Here is a 23,402-nt window from a genome sequence, read left to right as displayed (position 1 = left end):
GAGGTTCTAAATTAGCAAGTAGGGTAAAAATTGTACACAACCCAAATTACCCTAGAAAATTCCTTAGGAAGGTGCCACCACAAGGTCTCCAGACTCTCTTTCAATTAATTCAATATGGACAATGGTCCTACAGTTTAGGGCCAAATTCCTTTTTCACTGAACACAAGATGAAGTTGTTGGCTTGTGTGAAGGAACCCGGATGTTTGAAAAAAACATGTTCAAATACTGGTATTCCAATTCATAAAAAAAAAAAAAAAAGGCAGTTGGTTAATAGGAATAGCAAAGGAAAGAGCAGGGTTCCCATGTCATTTTATGCCCACTCATAGGCAGCAGGTCATAAACCTATTAAAGGGGAATAGTGGACAGAATTTTAATGTCTGTGTTTCTCTCTTGCTCTTTCCCCCACTCACTCCTGTCTTAATCTTTCTTTGTGGATGAGATTCTATGTGCAAGTAGTTTCATTACTATTGTCTGTGAATATGATGTCCTTCCATTGTTGTTATAAAGTTAACTATGTAATTGTATTTGTGATAAAAAAGAAAAAGAGGGTTCCATGAAAGCATGTTATGGGGACATAGGCCAGTCTGGGAGGCCATCAGAACATTTCTGTGAGCAGCTGACCTTTGAGCAGAAATCTGAAAAAGTCAGCCAGACAGGATATACAGAAAGTGAAGAAAGGGCATGCGAAGAAGTCCTGAGATGCAAAGGAGCAAGCCACATGTGAGGAACTGACAGGAGGGCAACGTGGCCCAAACAGAGCTACAGGAAGATTAGGTTGAGGCAGTGCTATGAAAGCTATTTAAAGTATGGTCCTTTAGTTGATGTCAAAATTCTAGATTTATATGTTAAGAAAAATGGAAAGCTAGGGAGGACCTCGACACAGAATTCACTTGGAAGCCCTGGGTCGGAATAATTCTCAGATGCCCTCAAGTTCAGGGACAAGTAAGAGTGACTCACCTTTCAGCAGACTAGACCTCTTACTGGCTACCAGAAGATTATAGATTTTGTGGTAAACTAATTCCCTCTGAGAAAACCTTTGAGGAAAAAGTTTTTTGTTTTTTGTTTTTTAATTAGGCTCCAGGCCCAGTGTGGAACCCAACATGGGGCTTGAACTTACCACCCTGTGATTGAGACCTGAGCCAATATCAAGAGTCGAAAACTTAACCGACTAAGCCACCCAGGCGCCCCTAGGAGGTTCCAATCACTGCATTCTTCATCCTTGAGGTTTAGGCTTCTGTCCCTAACATGGTGCTTCACATATATTAAACACTAACTGAATATCTGTTTAATTCATATTTTCATACATTGTCTACATGATATCTGGTATCTGAAAATGTGTGATGATATAGCAATACAATTACTGAGCAGGTACCAAATACTAAGGTAATATTCTAAATACTTAAATGCCGAAGAACAACCCTAAAGGAAAATTCTTCACATACTATGGATAAGGAAAATGAGGGAGACTTTAACTCACTTGTCTATGGTCAAAAAAATTAGTAAGTCGCAAAACAGGATTCAAACTCAGTTCTTCTCCAGAGGCTGCTGTGTTAGCCCTGAGTTGAGAGAGCAAGGATAGCTACTTACCACGTTCTTTTATGGGAAGGTAAAATTTGAGTCAAAAATGACACATGCTTGGTTAACAACAGAATTGACCCATTCTTCTTGGGTGAGAGTTCCTATGAAGACCATGTGTTTTTGATGTTCTACCCAGCATCACTCAAATCATATCAGTTGGACATCATTCATATGAAATGTTGTCCCTGTTTGGTGAATACATTTGGTTTAAGATTTTACATTAATTCTTGCTTAAATACTCGTCAGTTTTATAATAATCTTTATGTTTATTCTCTTAACCTAAATAGCTATTACCCTAAATGTCATTATAATTGCATTCTATTCTATCCATCGCTGTAAGAATAATAATAATGCAGTGTTGCTTTTATCACAGCTAAAGAGGCTATATTTCATTATAACCAAATAATTTCAAGTTTGTTCTTGAATTGATGGCATGCAGATGGCCATTACTTTAGAACTATTCTAGTTATTTCTATTAAAGTGACAGATATCTTTGGCTGGACATAGAGGTGGGGGGAACCTAATGTATTCAACAGGAAAAAAATGATGCTATTACTTTCTGAAATAATGAAAGTCTTCAAATCATTCATTGAAAGCACAGCCATGTGATTTCTCTGCCTTTTGCTATCCTAACACAAAAATAAGGTTTTCAAACAATGCCGATTACTACTGCCTTTTGCTATCCTAACACAAAAAATAAGGTTTTCAAACAATGCTGAGCACTACCAAGAACACATATTTAAAACCAAGGAGCTTATAATAATCCTACATTTTGAAGCGTATTGCCATGTTTAAGTGGCTAATATTAAAGTTCAATGACAAAAATTTTGCTAATGAAGGCATGAGTATGTAAAAGGTTTCTGTGGGGGTACTTGATATTTTTTGAGTTTCTTTTTTAATTTTATTTATTTGTCAGAGAGAGAGAGCACAGGCAGGGGGAGTGGCAGGCAGAGGGAGACGCAGGCTCCCTGCTGAGCAGGGAGGCAGACCTCTATTTCAGGACCCCAAGATCATGACCTGAGCTGGTCAGCCACTTAACCGAGCCACCTAGGCACCCCTCTTTTTTCTCTTAAGTCAGGGATATTTGGGTTGTATTAAATAATCAGAGAAAGCACCCCCCAAATTAAGCACTCTTTCACAAATCCTGCAGTTGTAAATATTACATCTAGCTACATGGACTACAGATGGTATCAATGAGGAGGCCCACCATCTCCAATGGTAGTAGTCTAAAATTGCCTGGGATTCCAAACATAAGACGGGATGGAATATCCAACCAAGCAATCTCTCTCAACACTGATTATTCTAAAAGGAACCCTTAAAATCGGGAGCCTAAAGAAATTGTTTTGGTGATAGTGAATTTTCATGTGGGGGGAAAGCAGTGGAAAATGTGGCCAAATTAAAGATATTTAAAGTTACAATGTGATATAGAACATAAGAGAAAGAGAATTTTAAAAAAAAATAGCTGATGTATGGTGAAAAGAAACCTGGACTTGGCATCAAAATTCTCTAGTTGGAAACAGTTCTCTCAATTTGACAGCTCGTAAATGATGTGACTACATGGAAGTATTTTAACTCCTCTGAACATGAATTTCCTCTTCTGTAAAATAAAGTAGAAAGTTCTTACTATCTGAGAATAATTTATGCTGGGGAAAATGCCACTTAACAATCCATCTGTTGCAATGGGAATTAAATTATTTTTAATAAAAACGTCTAAATGGGACTTTTTCTGGAACTAAAAAGTATGCAAGTGAGTTTACTTGATCTAATATCAACTACCATGTAGATGATAGTTGCAACAATGTAATCATTATTAGGACAAATAATAAATTAGCTATTAATATTTCTTATGTAATTTTATGATTACCCTATAAATGATCCATTGTTTCATGACTGGCTTTTGCAGTTTGATCATCAGAGTCTTTGGCCTTCGACTCACTTTTCATCAAGTTTCCCAAGAGCTCCCTTTAATCTTTGGTGTACAAATCGTTCCCTTTTGTATCCCTTTGTTTTGGGTACATACTCTATTTGAAGCTAGAGACTGACCAGCAAATACTCTGATGAAATGACAGAACATGTGTCAGTGGAGAAAGCTTGTTGGTTGGGGGATCGTTTCATAAATGGTCAGTTCATTAGTGAATATTTTGATATTATAAAGGCTTTGGCTTCCTTCAGAACTCACAATTATGCTGACTCAGGTGAAAAGTACTGAAATGATGAGGATTCCTTAGAGTCATCTCACATTGGTTATATAAATAAAAAAAATACCATATATAAACCACCTTACCAGTATATCTAAAATATAACAGGTGGTTGTTAAAACTTCTATTTTTCGCCATTTAACAACTGCTATTTCATATCTATTTCTAGAACTGGCGTTGACTGCTTCTACCGGTATTTTACTAGGCTTATGATATGAAACGCATACAACTATGAAATCCCTAATGATTCTGCCTTGTCCCAAACCCACCAAACCTCTTACACCGCGGCTTGGATTCCTTCTGCCCTCAGAGTAAGAGTGAAGATTGCTACCATGCATATCCCGATGCTTCCAATCTGAAAATAGGGGCATTTTCTTGGACACTCTGTCTGGATTCCTCGTTTGGGTTTATGTTTTTCAGTAAAAGACAGAGGACTAGGACTCTATTTGGAAACTGAATTCAATAGTAGCTATAGATAAGATGTTTAACAAGCAATACCAAAGAGATGTAAAAACAGCAATCGACTGTGTTCATCTACTCTTCAGGCTATAAAAGATAGAAAAGCACTCCCTTACAAAATATGTTTCTGATTAATAAAGACCCAAATTACAGTAGGGTAGCTTTGCTAGCAATTCTCGGAGCCTTTTCCTCTCCTCCCTTGAGGAATATTGGGAACTCATTATGAGCAACAGTGATATTGGGTCTACTGTTAAATTAGCAATAATTACTTGCAATGAAGAAAAAAGAACTGCATGGTAAGAATGCCAAAAAAAAAAAAAAAAAAAAGACAGTGAGGTACATGAATGGTAACACAAACACACACCCCACACACGCCCAAAGTGAGGCCTATATGGTACCTGCGTATAGGTTTAAAGCACTTTGGGCCAGATCACACTCCCACTGAAGTATTCAGACTTCACTCTGGGGCCCCACTGACAAAGAGGATGTGGAAAATGTAAGCAGTAAAAAAACCTCACAAAGCTGTTTAAATATTTGTCAATTTATAAATTTATAAAAGGAAATGGAGTCAGTGCAGTGGTTCTCTGACCAGACTTTCAGATCCAAGGAGCCAGCCATCATATACCTTTATAGTGGCACGTTTTAAACAATAGTTCTTCTGCGGCCCTGACATATGGTCATTGGCTTAAAAATTATGGTTTTGATAGCTCTGGACAGTTTGAATATGACCAAACAGTGCAAAGTATATATATAGGGGAAAGTGGAAAAGGAAATACAAGAATAATGAGCAATAAAGAACATACCTATTTAACCTTAAATAGTTCATTAACTAAAATATCTGAGCAATTTAGATGAACATACCCATAAACCTCAATGCACTGCAGACATGTAACTATAACAACAGTAGTATAAAGAAGTCACTTTGAGCTTATAGCATGTCATTTGAATATTATGACTGGTTTGCTTTCTACCTAGGCATTATTTCTTTTGAATAGGAATTGAATTTTCAAGGCATATGCATAATGGTCTTCCAGAGCTGACATCTACAAGGGATTGGCCAACTTACACCAGAAAGGGTGGGGCTCAATGTCACTAACCTCAAGTTGATGGTAGTCCTTTCTGATGTGCACCCAACGACTAGGTTACTTAATACAGTGTTTCCACTTTTAAGTTTTTCCTCCTATGGATTTGTTCTTAAGCTTTTGGTGCCTGCTACTTAATATTAGTAACAAATACTAGCAGATGGCAAAATAAATGAAAAAGAAGCCAGCGGATACCAACAAAAACCTCATTAATAGCTGGTCATGTCAATCTATTAATAAATTTTTATCACATGTGTCTCTGGTTAAGACAACTTATTGTATAATACCTTTTGTCATTATAAAAGTATTCCTTGTTATGGAGGGGAGGGACTAAGTTACTTAAGTGAATACAATGTGCTATGATACAGAGGTGATATAGCAATATTCTTGCTTAGTTCTTTTCCCTTCCTTATCCTGCCTGCTTGGCTCTCCCTTCCCCCGAGAGCACCTGTTCTCCCTACTACCCTCAAATAAATCACTTCCACAAGAATCCCAATCTCAGACTCTGCTTAACACACATTTATTAATATTCTCACTTCATAAACTGAAGCTCAGAGAAGTTAAAATATTTCTTTTGCAAAATCACACAACTAGCAAGATTGGAATAAAGATCTATCTTACTCTAAAAGCATGTGCTTCTCAAAGGTTTTCATCTGGTCCAAGTCAGGTATCAGATGCTATGCTGTAATTGTTAGGCCACTTGGATAAGTCAGAAATGTGTACTTAGGTCTACCCTGTGCAACAAATGTGTTGCCTGTTTTCATATATTTCAAATTTTCCTTTGGTAAAATATAATTAAAATTATAGTACTAACATCATCTTCCACTCTGAAAGCTCTTTATTTGTTTTGGGGTACTTGTCAGTAAATTTCTGAAAGCAGTGGAAAGTTACATTGTCTAAAATGTTCAGTTAATTTCATGGGCTCTTTATACTGGAATCTACTGTTTAATTCTCTTAACAAATATCACTTATAGGCACCAGGCTGGCTCAGTTGGTAGAACATGTGACCTTTGATTTCAGGGTTGTGAGTTTGAGCCCCACGTGTGTGTGGAGTTTACTTAAAAAAAAAAAAAAAAAAAAAAAAAAAACTTAAAAAAATACTGCCTAGATGTTTTATCCAAGTTTAAGTGTAAACATTGTTTTAAATATACGCTCTGGTGGTCATGGATTTGGGATCAATGTTATTTTCTTTTTCTTTTTTTCTTTTATTATGTTATGTTATCAATGTTATTTCCTAATGTAACAGAGCGGGGAAAACTTTTGGCCCTGATCGGCAACCTAAAGACTGATCTTTGGCCTGTGGTTGGCATTGTTAGAGATGGAAGATATGGTAACAGTTCTGCATTCAGAGCTACGGTCCAAGGGTTTCCCCTACAGAGGGATTCCTTGGCCGATCTGAAAATTGCTGCAGGCATCCAGATACCTGTCATCCGAGAGAACACTCAAGTTAGGCAAGATAAAGATTCCATAAGCCTTTCACAGTAAAGTAGACTAGTCCAAGACCTGACCATCTATCTGGGAATGAGGTCAGCTAAGCAAGAAATGACAAGACCACAGTTTTAGAGATCACGGATCCTGATAGGTGTTTCAAGGATAGAAGATTAGGCACCTTTGGCTTTGCTTGGAAATAAAGAGCTCCAGACTTCTCTGTAGTGTGTTCTAGCCACTCATCTCCACTTCTACTCTCAACAAACACATTTCAGTCCCATTAAAAGCTAACAAAACGTGATGGACCACTGTAAAAACCTTTATACGGCAGAAATACTCCAATAAGGAGCTCCCCCATGTGGCGCAAAAGGAGAAGGGCAGAGAGAGAGATTTTGGTCATCCTCCAGCTACTGTGTCCATCAGAGTCACACCTTTCCTAGGTAATATTGGCTCCCTGCAGCTACGTTCCAATTGATAGGCTAATTAATACGTGACATGACTGATTAGGAAACAAGTATACATTTAGGAGGCTTAAAATTCCGGGGGACTTCTTAAAACCCTTACTGCTCTTTGTGTTCCAATCTGAGATCCATTTCCTCTGCTTATTTTTAAATATACCTATAAATTATGAGAATTTTTATAAAGTGATACACAGGACCATGGACATAACATGAACATTTACAAGTACAGTGTCAGATGCAAAGGGGCAAAATAGAACAAATAGAGCTTTGGAGACACCTGAACATGGCTTTGAATCTTTCCTCTATAACTGACAAGCTACATGACCTTGAGCAGCTTACTTATCACCTCACTTGTAAAGTTATGCCTATGCCTATATTTTGTGGTATTGTAAAAAGTTACTAAAACACTTCGGGCTCCAATTATTGTGCCTTTGACTAAGAGATGTTAAAAAGTAATTATTCTAACATTTCATCAGCTTACAGATAAAAAGTAGTGCGAGTTCTGCAAAGACTAGTTCAAAGACCTACAACTTGCCATTGGAAAAGCCAGCTCGAAAACTCAGATCTCCTGGTTTCTTGTTCAGTCTTTTGTTTTCCCCATTCTACCATTCTATAATTTAGCTTCTTATTCTCTTGTCATAGGAACTAATTGCTTGATATAACAAATAAGTTTGAATTGTTTAACTATTGGACTGTGCCTAATCAAGGATACCACAGTGATCACATTTTATACAGACACTAAAACTGAAGGTTACCAGCTTACCTTTGCTTAAAAAGAAAAAAAAAAAAAAGCCAGAAAAATAAAAAAGTTGGGGTACTTTGGAGTTAATACAAAATTATTTTTGCATTATAGGCCAGAGTTGACAAAAATTATATGTCATCTGGGAAACACAGAATCAGGCTGGATTACATAATGTAGGAAACATAAACTCATATACAGTGAATTAAAAAATACAAAATAGGAAAAAAAATCACAGTTTGGGATTAATAACATTCTTAGAGTGTTATCAGTTAAATAATAATTATGAATAATTCATGATATGCTAAATTTAGGGAGTTCTACATTCCACCGAACTGATGAAAATTCAGCAAAGAACATGACTAATCCAAATATTAAGCTCTTCTATTACAAGCTTTGATCTTTGAAATCTATCTAAAAAGATCCCTTAGTGGAAGCTTAGAATCAGTCTCTCTCTGACGTGAAATAAATTGGATTCAAACTGTTCTGACCTTGAAATCTTTAACACAATTAGAAAGTATATGCCAAGCATCAGGTGTACATTAAAGAGGCAATCCAGACGCTTGGAAAATAAAGAAAGAGCTCATTTCAGAATCTCTCCCCAGATCAATGTAGTTCTGTGGATTTGATGGTGAAGTGTGGCTCGTGGGGGGAGCATCTGGGACATCTAGCACACCAGCATTTGCCTGACAGCCAGCGAATTCATAAACTGAGACAACTGTGTGGACTTTTTTCCCTTTGATAAAGAAGTCAGCGGAGAGCCGCAGGTGCTGGAGTCAGACTCCCAGGCAACTTGCTTGCCCACTTTAATGTGACTAAATAAACTATCTCCTCTCATGGTTTCTGCCCCATTGCCATCAACAGTTGGAAAAATGAACGCGGCTCATACAAAAGACAGCTGCTGGCACACTGTCTCAGAAGGGACAAGGTACAGATGCTTTTCGACGATAGCTTCCAACCCTTTCAACTCCAGAGTTTGGTCTCTTTTAAGAAACACATTCATCTGTGCCATACATTTTTGCTTTTGATGATCGCTGTTTGCTTATTGCTTTTAGGTTGTGCTGCATGAGGATTAAGGCATGATCTAAATACATAATTCTCTCATTTTGGAAACATTACTATCTGCCTGTGTGGGGGTGGTTGATAATCAAGGAAGAGTGGTGCTCTAAGACTGGGGCTGGAACTGGAGGAGTTTGGGGGCTGTGGGGTATAATGTAATGTAACCACAAAGGCTCTCTCTGCAATATCCTGAGGGTGGGTGCTTAGAAATTCTAAGGCCATGTGTCCTGTTCTTCTTTGTACTGTTCAGTGTATTTGTTAAAATTGAAACTGGGGACAAATGTAATTAGAAAAATACTTATTTTTACGTTTTTGTCTGTAGGACCTGACAGAGGCTTCAATGTAACAGGTAGTCAAAAAATGCCTGTGAGGTTGAGTAAGAGCAGCCTTCTAAAGAAAACACCAGTTATAGGAGCGGTGGCACCTTGTCATTCAATGTTGACCTAAATATCACCTCGTCAGGGGCCTTTCTTCCCCCATCCCTCACTCCCTTGCAAAATACTTGTTCTCCTTATTCTCCATCACATGATCTGTTTTGGTTTCATCATGGACATCGGTTATTTTTTGTTTATATCCTCATTTATTTGCTATCTGTCTTGTCATCACCATCCACCAGAACATTCATTGTAGGATGTCGGGGGGCTCTGTTTGCCTGGGAGCCTTTCTGTCCCCTATAGTGTGGCCTCAGCTGTTAGGAGAACGCCTGACACTCAGAAAGCATCCAATGAATATTTGTAAAATATATGAATAATACTTCTACAGTCCTGCCTTCAAGAACAGATGTCTAAATAGCATGGTCACCATATAATTTACTTTTCACATTGCCACTTTTGATAATGAAAGAAGACACTGTTAGGTGCCAGGATAATAGTTAATAAACTTTATAAATCTTTGTTTAATGAATAAAGGAACACGGAATACACACACATTTAGATCACTGGAGGGTCTGACAGATATCAGGATTGTGGAATATATTTTTAAAGGTATAATTACATATGACAATTCAGGAGATCAAGACATCTAAAGATCAAGAAGAGTCCCAAGAAGATATCCTAATAGACCCTTAGAAACTAGCTAGAGATGATTTGTAACTAGTGCTATATTGAATGCCCATGAATACTATTTAGATGACTTTCAAGTCCTTTATGCAACTTGATTTCTCCAAGTAGTTAACATTCCTTCCCCAGTACCACTGGTACCTTAGTTCACACAATGATTTCCGTAGGAAATCTTTGATTGTTTCTCTTTGTTTATTATTCTAAGGCTTAGAAAAGGTGAATTTAAGTTCACACTCTAATTACCTAGAATTCTCCAATAGTGGGATTCAGATTTGGAAAGGTTTTTCTTTTGTTTTTGTCTTTCTAATAAACACACAGGGGTTGCTGAATCTACAGCACTAACAGAACTGCTTGAAAACTTAAATACTCGAATACTAAACTTAAAATTAAGGGTCTTATTTTTAAAGGTAGTGTATTAGCATAACATGGAGATCTGTCATGTTTCACTGACTTGGTACAGTGGCAGAATTAGGGCTGCCAGGCAAAAATAATAATAAACAGATCTGTCTCCTTTGCATTGAACACATTCTTGGGTAAGGGGACCTAAGACATATGCATTTAGTTAGAGGGTGAGGAAAACATCCACTGGCAGGGTTTGGCTGCCTTTGGGCTTGTGATCCAGTACGCAGGCTCTTCCCCTATGATGCAGAACAACATGGGCAATGACAGATACTAACTGAAATTCCTCCAATGTGTCAGGTACTGTGCTCATGGGAACTGGGGGGATTTACCCATGAAGAACCCAAACAGGGTCTTTGGCCCCTCAGACATATAGACATTACAACTGATTCAATTCTTGCATAAGAAGAATAGTAGGAGGCAGTAGTGGGGTGGTGGTAAGATGCTCCACATAAGGAAACGTAGCATACACTGAAGGATGTGACTGAAATACACTGTATTAGAGCAAAGAGAGCCAAGGGATCAGTGGAGGGTGATGGGCATAGAGAGGCAGGCATGGGTGAGATCCCACAGGTCTTTGTGGACCATGCTTACAGTTTGGGACTTCATCCTTTCTCTACTTTTCCATGCTACCCTTTACCACTGTAAAAGAGACACCTCCCAGAAACCCATGAGGACAAGACTGCAGTGTTTATAGCTGTGGAATAACCAGGGTGAGTCACTGCTGGAGAGGAGCAACCAGCTGTTCTGACAAAAGACATCACTAATGTGAAAAACACCTTTCATTTGTATGAGTCTGTAGTGAACTCACCAACATACAATATTACCTCTTTGCTTGTCTGTTGTCCCTCAACTACATAGCAACTCCACGAGAAGAGGGCAAGTGTCTACCTCCCACCCACTGCTGCCCCCCAACACATTGAACTAGAACTGACACATGGGTAGTTGTTTAATGGATAAATGGCTCTTAAGTCAATAAGAAGACAGTTGTTCAAATTTGCATTTTAAAAATAACCTTAGGCTGTGATTATGATGTATGGATTTTAAGTGGGGTAAAAGGATGAGAAATGAGATTGGGAGACAGAGTGCCTAAGTCTATAGAATAATCCTTGAAAGATCCTAGGGAGTCTCCAATGACCCTCTCTACTACTGGGAGCTAAGAAGATGGAGATGAAAATTAACATACAATAAACACCTAGGATGTGTCAGTTACTGCACTAGATGTTCATATACTTCATATTATTTAATTCTCAAACCAAAACACCTCCAGTGTGCCTGCATTCTATTTTATAGATAAAGCAGCTGAGAATCAGATTAAGTAATTTGCCTAAACAGCTGCAATTTGAACCTAGATTTACCCAACTTTAAAGTGGATGCTCAACTGGAAACTATACCATGCTGCCGATCAGAATATTTGAGGAACAGTCAGTCAATCATGGAAAACTTGAGACTTTTCATTTGGTTTCCTGAGGTTTTTTGAGAGCACAGGCTCTCAACTGTGCAGGAAATGGCATGTCATTATTGAACATTGTAACTCCCATATTTTCATTGTGAGTGATGCTCTTTGCAGAAGTAGTTTTCAATTTCCTTAGCCACATTTTCCTAATACAGATCCTGATTACTGTTCTCAGCTCTGTTACCAAAATCTGATAGCTGAGTTCACACATGAGCCCCTTTTCCATGATGCATCCTACCTCAGTTCCTTAGATAATGCCAACTGAGGCAGAGAATTATCTGCAACTCCAGCACACTCATTTGGGAGTAGCTTAGAAATGAGCCTATGTCCTAGTGCCCGTGGTCCAGTCACTTCTAGAAACCTGTCCCAAATATTTTTGTTTGGCAATCAGATCCAGGTCTTGGTGTATCCTCCTCCCATTTTGATTCCATGACTCCTGCAACTTGCAATTCTTCCCTTCTCTTCTGCTTAGTGCCTAACCATACAACAAGATTTTTCCCTAGGGCCCTAATCCAAATATCTGACATCTACCTTGTGCTAAAGTAGAACTCTTTATCAGAAACGCAGCCCTATCCTAGACCACAGGTCTGTGCTTTCCAATTATTTTCTTGTGCTCTTTTCCATGGACAATGTCTTGGTCCCCACTTTAGTCTGGTGCTGAAGTGCTATCTATATATCCATTTGCCTAGCTTCTGAGTATCAGTTGCCTTTCATTCCTTGCCACTGTATATCATTTGCCCACTGAAATCCTGGGAACTTGTGGTAATGGTTGCTATCTGTTCACCACAGATTTATACTCCTTTTCCTCCATAGTGAACACTATTGCTGAGAAGTGACTGGCCATCTAGAAACTACATTTGCTGCCTGACCATCTTGCATTGAGCTGGGAACATGGGATGAAATTTTGTATAATATAGATGGGAAGGATGTATGTTACCTGCATAGAGCCAACGGGAAGGCACCCTCCAGAGAAAACTGGTTCTGTTAAAGTGGTAGATCCTCCATCAACCTGTGTTCTTGATTGACTTTTTAAAGTGCAAACAACCCCTCCTTTTATGTGAGTGAAAAATTAGTCTCTAGTCTGGGATATTAAGCCATTGTGATTTGGGGGTTTGTCTGACACAAGATTACTTACATAATACATACTTCTTCCAAAAACCATGGAGGCCAATATTTTGTTGAGCTTATGATTTTTTTTTTTTTTTTTTTTTAGAAGGGGGGTTGGCTGGAGGGAGAGGGAAAGAGAGAATCTTAAGCAGGATCCACACCTCCAGCACAGAGCATTGAGATCATGACCTGAGCCGAACTCAAGATTTGGACACTTAACTGACTGAGCCACCCAGGTACCCTGAGTTTATGACCTTTTGAAAAAATACTGTCTCACTGGGCTAGCAGTTCTTTTGGTGTCTGCCACTGTGGACAGGTCAGGTTTGCAACCTCTACCTCGACAGAAAGGACTGATACAAGGCAAGTTCTATCTCTCTTCCCCTCTGGGTCGGCCTCACATTGCCTCCACCAACTGGCCAACATGCCTTATGCCCATTTGTCAAGTTATGGCATACAGAAAGGTATTTAAAAACCAAACTTGGGCGCCTGGGTGGCTCAGTTGGTTAAGCGACTGCCTTCGGCTCAGGTCATGATCCTGGAGTCCCTGGATCGAGTCCCACATCGGGCTCCCTGCTCAGCGGGGAGTCTGCTTCTCCCTCTGACCCTCCCCACTCTCATGTGATCTCTCTCATTCTCTCTCTCTCAAATAAATAAATAAAATCTTAAAAAAAAAAATTGAAAGAAATCCTATGTTCTTAGCATCCTATGATATTTAAAACAAACAAACAAACAAACAAAAACAAAAATAAAAACCAAACTGTTGGGGCACCTAGGTGGCTCAGTCAGTGAACCAACCGACTCTTGATCTCAGCTCGGGTCTTGATCTCAGGGTTGTGAGGTTCAAGATGCACATTGGGCTCTGCACTGGGCATGGTGCCTACTTTAAAAAATTAAAATTAAAAAAAATTAATAAAAAAAATAAAAACCAAACTGTTTAGTGGGGACAAACATAGGGAACCCAAATACCTCCATGGCCACAAGTCTTTGAACATTCTGTCCAAGCTGTCCACCCTGAGAGCTGACAGTTGACCACACATTCCACCAGGCAGTGAATGCTCATTCTCTGGGGCTTGTCCAAGTTACGCTGCAGATGAAAATAAAATACGATTTTATTGCAGAAATCCTATCACTGTCAAATCAAATCACTATCCTTTCATGGGAAAGACTTTATTCTATGATGATAATCTTTCTACATCTTTGTATGGAAAAATATCTTTTCTTATAAAAATTGGTGGCAGTCCTAGAAAATGGTTGGCCTAACTTCACAGAATAGAAAGTTGTTGGCCCAAATTTCTTTTTTTAAAGTCCTCAACTATAGAATAGACCTGCAGTTAGGGTACTGGGAAAGCAGACAGTTATGTGAAACAGAAATCTGTCCTCGCTTAGTCTTAAATACAGGTACCTTGCACTTCTGGATGGGCCAATAGTACAAAGAGAGTTCCAAATTAACAGCTAGCCAGGCTAAAAAAATAAGAATAAAAACAGAATCAACAACCCAACTATGCTCATTAAAAAACACCTATTAGGTTGAAAACATAACCATACTCTAAATCATGAGAAAAATTGGTGATATGGTTTATTTTCCTCTTGTCCTCTCTTAAACCAGCATGGAGGCAAAAATCTATAGATTTTTCTAATGGCCAAACTAGAAGAGTTCTTTGTGAAAGAAATCATCTAAGAAACACAGAAAGAATAATGAAAAATCTTGCTACAGAAATCAGACTATTTGCTTATTTAGGAAAACTCTGACATTCAACACATGTTAAATGTTAGCAATGTCCACACCAAGCTAAAATGAATGATTATAGCATGATTATATGCTGCATAGGCAATAGAGAAATTACCACATAGGATCTTCAATCCATTTGAGATATATGGATACTCTAGATAGGTTAATAATTTGGGACTTCCTTAAACTAATATTCTTTAAATATTTGTTGAACATATGGTATTTGAAAAGCAGAGAAACTGATTTTTCTATTACTGAATAGTTTCGATCTTACTTTGTATCAAAAGAAAAGATTTATTACATACACCAAATGTACGATTTTTAGTTTATTTGGAGTTCCTGTAGATTGGTGATTTATTTTTCCTAAAGCAGACAACTTTTGGAGAGACAGATTAAATGAAATGTTAAGATAAAGCACTGACACTTGGTGGACAGAACTCTGCCCTGTCTTAGCCAGTGTTAGAATTTCACCAAAGGGGATGTCCAATTTCAGATGGCTTTTTCTCAGGGTTATTGTCTCTGGCTGTTCTGTTGGTTTATAATTATTTTTATAATTCTTAATAGGAGAATACTTAGGATAGGTGAGAAAAATTTGGTTTTGATTTTAATTCCACTTGTGGACTCCATCGATGTCAGGAGAAATGGGACCAATTTTCATTTTGCCAATTTGTTTAGGAAGCTTCTATGGAAGCCTGAGTTAACTGACCCTGTATTTTCAATTTATTCCAAAGACTGTGTTGGTGATTCTTCCAGTGCGACAGTATGTGGTCATCCTTATTTCTATTAAACTGTCCCCACAGAGATTTTCACTCAGATGTTGGAAAGGAAATGCAACTTCTTTGGAACAGGTTTGACTACCGCTTTTGTCCAAGCTCTACATAGTTTATCACAGGAAAGAAAGGAACAATAACATTACAAAAATTCAGAACTCACTAATTGGAACTTGGCAGGGAGGCATTTTAACTTAGGTTGAGAAGAAAAATACAACTGTGCTATTTATCTAGCAATCATTTGCTAAGCAAATGAGCAGCATATTCTAATAGCAAGTGTCAGTGTTCATCTTATATGCAAGGCACAGTGTTCATATATGCAAATGAATTACCGGCCTAATACAGAGTCCTATCCAGATATTAAAGTCACCTGATGTGAATAGTTTGTAGCAAGCAAGTACATCTACATAAGTTCTTGAAAGTAATACAAATAATTTTTTAATGAATCCATTTCCTCAGTGCAAAATGACCTTTCCCAGTCATTTTGACTAAGTTCAAAGGAATGAGGTATAACTGTCCCGTACCAGTTACCTCTTACTCTAACTAAAGCTAAGCTTCAAGAAGCTTCAAGAAGGAATCAGTTTGACCTTTATATCAAGCATCAAGGTTGTAGCCTAATATTAAGATTACAAATATTACTAATTTACTAATTACTAATATTAGTAATTAATATTACTAATATTAAGAAACACAAAGCCTCGAGTGTGAGATACAAATATAGACAAATTACCTGCTCACACTGGTCCACACCAACCGGCTTGCCGTCACTGCGCACACAGCTCAGAAGGCGGGTCTTGACGCCTCGTCCGCAGGTGACATTTTCACTTAGCTGGCACGTGCTCCAATCTACAGGTACAGGATCACCACACCGAGTTTCAGAATTATGGTCATGTGAGCAAAATACAACAGACCTTTGATGATTTGCACTGGTGAGGAAGGACAGTATATATACATAACCCTACAGTCATTTCCAGGTGGCTTCAAAAAGCACCCTGCAATTCTTTTATTGCAAAACAAATAAGCAACCACATAAAAGTGTGTCACCTTCCTACGTTTGCTTTCTAAAAGTAAAAATCCAAACGGTTTGTTAGAGACCATGTCAGTGTTGACTGAAGAGGAAGGGAAAGACACTCACCAGGATGGTAAAGGAAAACTAGTTTGGAATCCTGCTTGTGGGGGATAAGGAGACAAAAGGGACCCAGAAACAATGCTACTCTTTGATGTAACTTGAAAATATTTTCAAGGAATAAATCCAATTATCTAAACCATTTCATACATTCAGTACAGTGGAGCTAAGACAGGTGCCTCAGAAAGGAAAGAGAGGTACCTCAGAACTATATGATTATTACAGAAAATCTATTTTTTTTTCCAAATTATTCTCTCATGAGGGAAGGTTTTATAGATTTAGATAGCTGCATTACAAACTAGATAACTGGGAGTTTGAACGAATTATCCCATAATTAACCTGATTCTTTTTTTTTTTTTTTAAAGATTTATTTATTTGTCAGAGAAAGAGAGAGAGCACACAAGCAGGGTGAGTGGCAGGCAGAGGGAGAAGCAGGCTCCCTGCTGAGCAAGGAGCCCAATGCAGGGCTTGATCCCAGGACCCTGGGATCAGGACCTGTGCCGAAGGCAGACGCTTAACCAACTGAGCCACCCAGGCATCTCAATTAATCTGATTCTTAAAAAAAACAAAAACAAAAAAAACCTTACTTTTGGTGTAATTAGAAAGAACGCTCTTTGATGATAAACATTGAGAACCTCTTTAAAGACATTTTCAATGTTTGATAAGTGATCTATGAGTTTAACAGGAATAGTAAGCCCATATATAATAAAATCAGTATTTTATTTTTTATTTTATTTTATTTTAGAGAGAGAGAGGGAGAGAGAATGCACACTGGCACAAGTGCTTGTGTGCAAACGGGGGAGGAGCAAAGGTAGAGGGAGAGAAGCAGTCTCCCTGCTGAGCCCAGAGCCCCACGCAGGGCTCCATCTCATGACCCCGAGATCACGACCTGAGTCGAAATCAAGAGCTGGTCGTTTAACCAAGTGAGCCACCCAGGCACCCCATAAAATCAGTATTTTAAAGACATGATCTTCCAGTATAACAAACTGTACTGCATTTCTGAAAAATTACTATAAAAATCAAGGATCTGAAGCACCTTTAACCAAATAAAAAGGGCAAATACACTAGGTCATCTTTCACCAATAAAGACTATCAAATTGTCCCCCTAGAATTCACTATAAGGTTTTCTATGTGAGAAATCTCAGTCATGCCTATGTGACCTCAGTGGGGAACTGGTTTCAGAAGAGGCTACTGCTTTGCCTCTGCAGGCATGTTGATTGCTTGGTTGTCAGTACTGAATTCAATGCTGAGACTAACATGGTTCCACATTTGGTGGCATTTTGTATATGTGCTCCTGCAGGTAATTACGGGTAGCAAATCAATGTAACTACACAGTCTGTGGTATTAGACACTGTGGTGCCCAGAAAAATCCTGAGCAGTGGCTGAATAATGAGGTGGGTGGGATTCCCAGTGCCTCTAAAATATCCCTGTCCACTCAGGTCTACCATTTATCCTCATTAAGACCCATACAGCAAAGTACATCACAAGCTTGAATTTCTTGAAATAGTAAAGGCCATGAAAGAGCTAAATTCTATGACAGCATGACTACATTCCTCCCTAAATGGTAAATTATCCCCTGCTGCTTTTTTTTCTTCTTATTTTGGTTTATCATGGCTTAATTCAGCTCTATTCTGAAACTTTGCCAAGTCTTTTTAAGCATCTTGGAATTCAGAGATTCCAGGTGGCCTTGCTGAATCTACATGCCAAGAGTGGGCATTTCTTTTGTGAAGGGACTCTGGTATTGTCAAATCCTCAGCTTTTCATGCAATACACTCTCACATTCTACTGTCAGACCTTAATCCCAAGAATGAATGGACACACACACACACACACACACACACACTCTCCCATTAGTGTTCCGGACAAATGGCATGGCTGTGGATTTCAACTGTACCTGTTAGATTGTACTGGAACTGGAAGCAGTTTTCATTGAGGAGGCAAGGCCGCACCTGTGAGTCTTCAGCACATGTCCTTGAATTCAGTGAGGGTCTCAGCAGATGGCGGGTTCTTCTCTGCATTGAGTGGGGATCACATGACTGTGAAAATCAAAGAGCAGGCAGAGTTAGAATGGACCCAGAGTTAGTTGGCAAATTATATATGATTATCTGTGTAGGTGTAGGCACATGCATAACAGCTACAGGGAAGAGACAACTGAGGTGTTAAACATAGTATTTAGAAACTAAAACCATTTTGTGATTCACTATAAATTGTTTTTTTGTTTTTCCCACCTAATAGCTCTTTCTTTTCCTATGTTATGGTGAAGGCTACATTTCTATCTTCCATGTAGAATTAGGCACATAGAAACTATTTTCATCAATTAAACACATTCTCTGCTCTCAAATATCCTGCCACATAGCAAGAGATAAATGCATTTTGAATGTTTAAAATGAATGAAAAAAGGAAGACAATGTCCCTGTGCCCTCAGATAGTCTAGCACAATAGAAATAACCACACAGAACATTTTTATTTTTATTTTTTTTAAAGATTTTATTTATTTATTTGACAGAGAGAGACACAGTGAGAGGGGGAACGCAAGCAGGGGGAGTGGGAGAGGGAGAAGCAAGCTTCCCGCTGAGCAGGGAGCCCGATGCGGGACTCGATCCCAGGACCCTGGGATCACGACCTGAGCCGAAGGCAGACGCTTAACGACTGAGCCACCCAGGCGCCCCCACACAGAACATTTTAATGAGAAAATCATTTTTAAAACCCCGGAACAGGTATATAAAGAGAATTAATAAAATCAATATTGCCAATATACCAGAACTTTCCTCTTATTTGGGAGGCCCTCTGATCCACAGGGGATGAGCCACTGCACGTCATACTGCCCTTTCAACAAAACAAATGTATAAATGTGAACTTCAAAGACCTCCTGCAAATATCACTTTGCCCAGGGGTCCTCTTATAGCCTCAATTCACATAATGCCCTTGAGCCAGGTAAACCTGTCTGCCACATTTCATCCAGATGCTCTACCCATGGTGAACCTTCAAGCTCCCCCTACTGGAATAATCTTTCAACTGTCCTAAATCCTACTCTTCCCCCCGCCTTCAGAACTCTAATCAAGGCTTCATTGACCCTCTTTTTTTTTTTTAAAGCATTTTTTAAAAGATTTTATTTATTCATTTGAGACACAGAGACACAGAGAGAGAGAGCATGAGGAGGGGGAGAGGCAGAGGGAGAGGGAGAAGCACGTTCCCTGCTGTCAGGGAGCCCAACGTGGGGCTCGATCCCAGGACCCTGGGATCATGACCTGAGCCTAAGGCAGCCGCTTAACCATCTGGGCCACCCAGGCGCCCCAACCCTTCTTTCTTTTAATAAAGATAAATTTTTCTCTTCCTTCCTGTGCAACTCTCTACTCATGCTTTGGAATTATTCTATAGGATTTGTTTCTGAACAGATATACATACCCATATACTTATACACTACACCTGTCCTTATAATATTGCCTTTCTTTATTACCCTGGCTCCTTCCTTTCTTTATAAAGTCTTTGAGGGCATGATAGCATGCTTTCTACTTTCCACGTCAGTCTCTAAAAATCTTGGTACGTATTTTACATAGTAATTATTCAATAAATACCATTAAGAATGGTCACAACAACAAAATTCCAGACCCCAAATCTAAAGAGGCACATAGATACTTAAACCACAGGAGAAATAAAAGTCTCTAAATTAAGGTCACCAAAATCATCATTTCTATATTGGGATGTTTTATTTATTTTTATGCCTTTTAGTTTTTCAGATATTGTAGCAAGAACACAACCTGTAAACTGAATCTTGGCTGTTAATCAAAATGATAATGTTGGATTGCACTGAAATATGCAGAAAAATGCCACAAAATTTTCTTCTAATTTTAAATGTTTGGAGTCACTGAAACACATTTTTTATCCATGTGACTTTATAGTTGGATAATCTGTCAATACTCATAAACTAATTTTATATTTTAATTGTATCAAATTGTCTCTAGATGATAAAGGGTCAATGAAACCAGGTAATTATACTTAATTATCTGCAAATGAATCCCATGCTAAATGCTTACCAATAATTTATTACTAATTCACCAATTAATTTGTTTGTTCTCATAAGAAGGAATAAGGACTTAAATGATTTGCCAATGAAAGAAAAATGAAGGTATCTAGGTAGATATCCCTGATTAGTGTTCTACTGATTTTCTACCTTATAAAAAAATCAATTGATGTTGGAACCAAGTGAATTAATGTTAGAATTTATATACCTGCTTAGTCTAAGCCATCAAATAAAGCAAAAAAGAAAATAACACATGCACACATCAAATTATTATGTCACCTTGAACAATTAACTTATATAGTAAATATATAGTACATACATAGAATATATATATATGTGTGTGTGTATATATATATATATATATATATATATATATATATATATATATAACAATTTACTTATATATTAGTCTATATCTTAGCTCCTCATCTAAACCTGAGTGAGAAGAGGTCATGGGTGTAATTTGATGAGATTTGGGAATTTCCTCCCTTAGACCTCAGTCTATCAGTTTCTAATTCTGCTGGATGTGGTTTTAAAATATTCAGTTGAGGGCGCCTGGGTAGTTGTCAGTTAAGCATCTGCCTTTGGCTCGGGTCATGATCCCAGGGTCCTGGGATCAAGTCCTGCGTCAGGCTCCCTGCTCAGCGAGGAGTCTGCTTTTCCCTCTCCCCTCCACCCTGCTTGTGCTTGTGCTCTCTCTCTCTCAAATAAAATATTTAAGAAATATTCAGTTGAGCATAATCCATCATTCATAATCATGTAGACCTTGGTAATTATTTTCTAGAAATTAATATATTGAAAACCAACACTGCAGCTAACTCTCCTAATTCTCTATCCCATAGAAATAGACAGGGGAAAGTGTGGGTGACTGGAGTCAACAAACACAATCCAACCTAATCTTAGGCAATATTTTTATGCTCCACTTAAAAAAAAAAAATGCCCTAGCAACAGCTAACAAGTGATAGGTAGAGGTTAGTGTTTTCTCCTTATTTCTTTCTATTGGCTGTTTATAGAAGTTCATAAAATAATGAATTGATCACAAGGAAGAAGGGAGTGGAGCTAAATAAAAAAGAATGGTAAAGGAGGCTTATGTCTGGATGATTTCTTTATTGGATCAAGACTCCTCAAATACAAATCTGGATCTCCTCTCCTCTAGAGTATTTATATAATGACATAGTGTCAATTTCCTAAATGAAGTGAGAAAGTTATGTGTGGATAATTAACCCAAAGTTAACTTGGGACCAGTTTTATTGTAAAGATCAAGGTTATATAGCTAAAGTTTATTTGCTAGTGAAAGAGATGACCAATAAGAACCAGTTAGTCTTTGGTAAATAAGCCTCCTTTATGAGACTGGATTTTCTAACTTATTACCTTTGAGAACCAGCACTTATCTTAAAGTTCAGTCCTTCCTTATGACATTGTGCTTTCATACCTTTTGTTCTCTCTAGCAATAGGGCCTTTACCCTTGGACCTAACCTGAATATTTGTATTCAACTGTCAAAATTAAATCAGATACCCCATCTGAGAACCTCCAATGACTCCCTTGCACCCATAAAAATGGAATATCATTTATTGCACATTTCCCATTGCACTTGTACATGTATCAATGTGTGTGCATTCTTTCCCGTGGGCTATTTGAAGAGAGTCCATGTCTTAATTTTCTTGGACACTGAGAAGCTTGTTCCATGTCTGGCATAAAGAATGTAAATAATAAATACTTGTTGTGTAGGATAATTTGGTTCTTCCTAGGCAATAAGACAATATTTGTAAGCTACCATTAGTAGACAAATGGTCAACTCTGGACTATGATCATATTGTCTAAAAGTAAGGATTCCCTATATGTCTGTATATCTGATCAAAAGAGAATGCAATCTTTTCTCTAATTCTCTTTCATTTTCTATAAATTCTAGATGACAATTCCCAAAATAATGGCATCTATCATTAACTTAATAAAACATACCAATAAATGAGTTTTGGTTTACCCAGATAAAGGATGAGAGTTAATTTAGATATTTTAAAGAAACCCAAATAAGAATGTATAATTTGATATTTTTCTAACACTTAACTATTAACAAACACAACAAAATCTCACATAAACCCAGGTACTTGTGAACTTCAGTCACTCAGCATACTTTTTGTCTGGAAATGAGCATGATTCCAAGGCCTGGCCTTGTCAATTCCCACCAGATACAGAAACGAACACTTTTGTTCTGTTACAGAATTTATCTGATCATTCTGAGATGGTCTCTCCTTCATTTCATTGATTAGTCCTACTGAAAGAAGCTCTGCTATTTTTCTCCATATCTCTCATGAGGCAAATATGGATATATAATGCTATTGACTTTTCTTATTTGGAAAAATGGCATAAAAAGATTTGCAAAATACCATTGCAATGCTTTGTAAGGAAATTTTTAATAAAATTAAATCCTGATTCTCTTATCCCACATCCTTGCCAACACTTGTGTTTTTGACTTTAGCCATTCTGACAGGTGTGAAGTAATACTGCGTTGTGGTTTAGATTTGCATTTCCCTGATGACTAGTGATGCTGAGCATCTTTTTATGTGTCTGTTGGCCATTTGTATGTCTTCTTTGGAAAAATGTCTATCTATGTCCTGTGTCCATTTTTTAATTGTATTATTTGTTGTTTTTGTGTGTGTGTGTGTGTGTGTGTGTTGAGTTGTCCTTTGTATATTTTGAATATTAACCCCTCTCAGGTATATCATTTGCAAAT

General features: G+C 37.9%; 1 protein-coding gene across 1 annotated transcript in view; it reads right to left on the bottom strand.

The window, feature by feature from the left end:
- The window catches only part of THSD7B (thrombospondin type 1 domain containing 7B), a 568,319-nt gene that overhangs the window by 23,395 nt on the left and 521,522 nt on the right, over nucleotides 1-23,402 (bottom strand). Inside the window, exons 17-19 of the mRNA XM_078070024.1 lie at nucleotides 18,544-18,685; nucleotides 16,254-16,369; nucleotides 13,991-14,108 (exon numbers count right to left, since the gene is read on the bottom strand). Of these exons, the coding sequence (XP_077926150.1) occupies nucleotides 13,991-14,108; nucleotides 16,254-16,369; nucleotides 18,544-18,685 (376 nt within the window). The remainder of the gene's footprint in view (nucleotides 1-13,990; nucleotides 14,109-16,253; nucleotides 16,370-18,543; nucleotides 18,686-23,402) is intronic.

This window comes from Halichoerus grypus, chromosome 4 (assembly GCF_964656455.1).
Source record: "Halichoerus grypus chromosome 4, mHalGry1.hap1.1, whole genome shotgun sequence".
NCBI classification, from domain to species: Eukaryota; Metazoa; Chordata; class Mammalia; order Carnivora; family Phocidae; genus Halichoerus; species Halichoerus grypus.
This window is presented reverse-complemented; position numbering and strand designations above follow the sequence as displayed.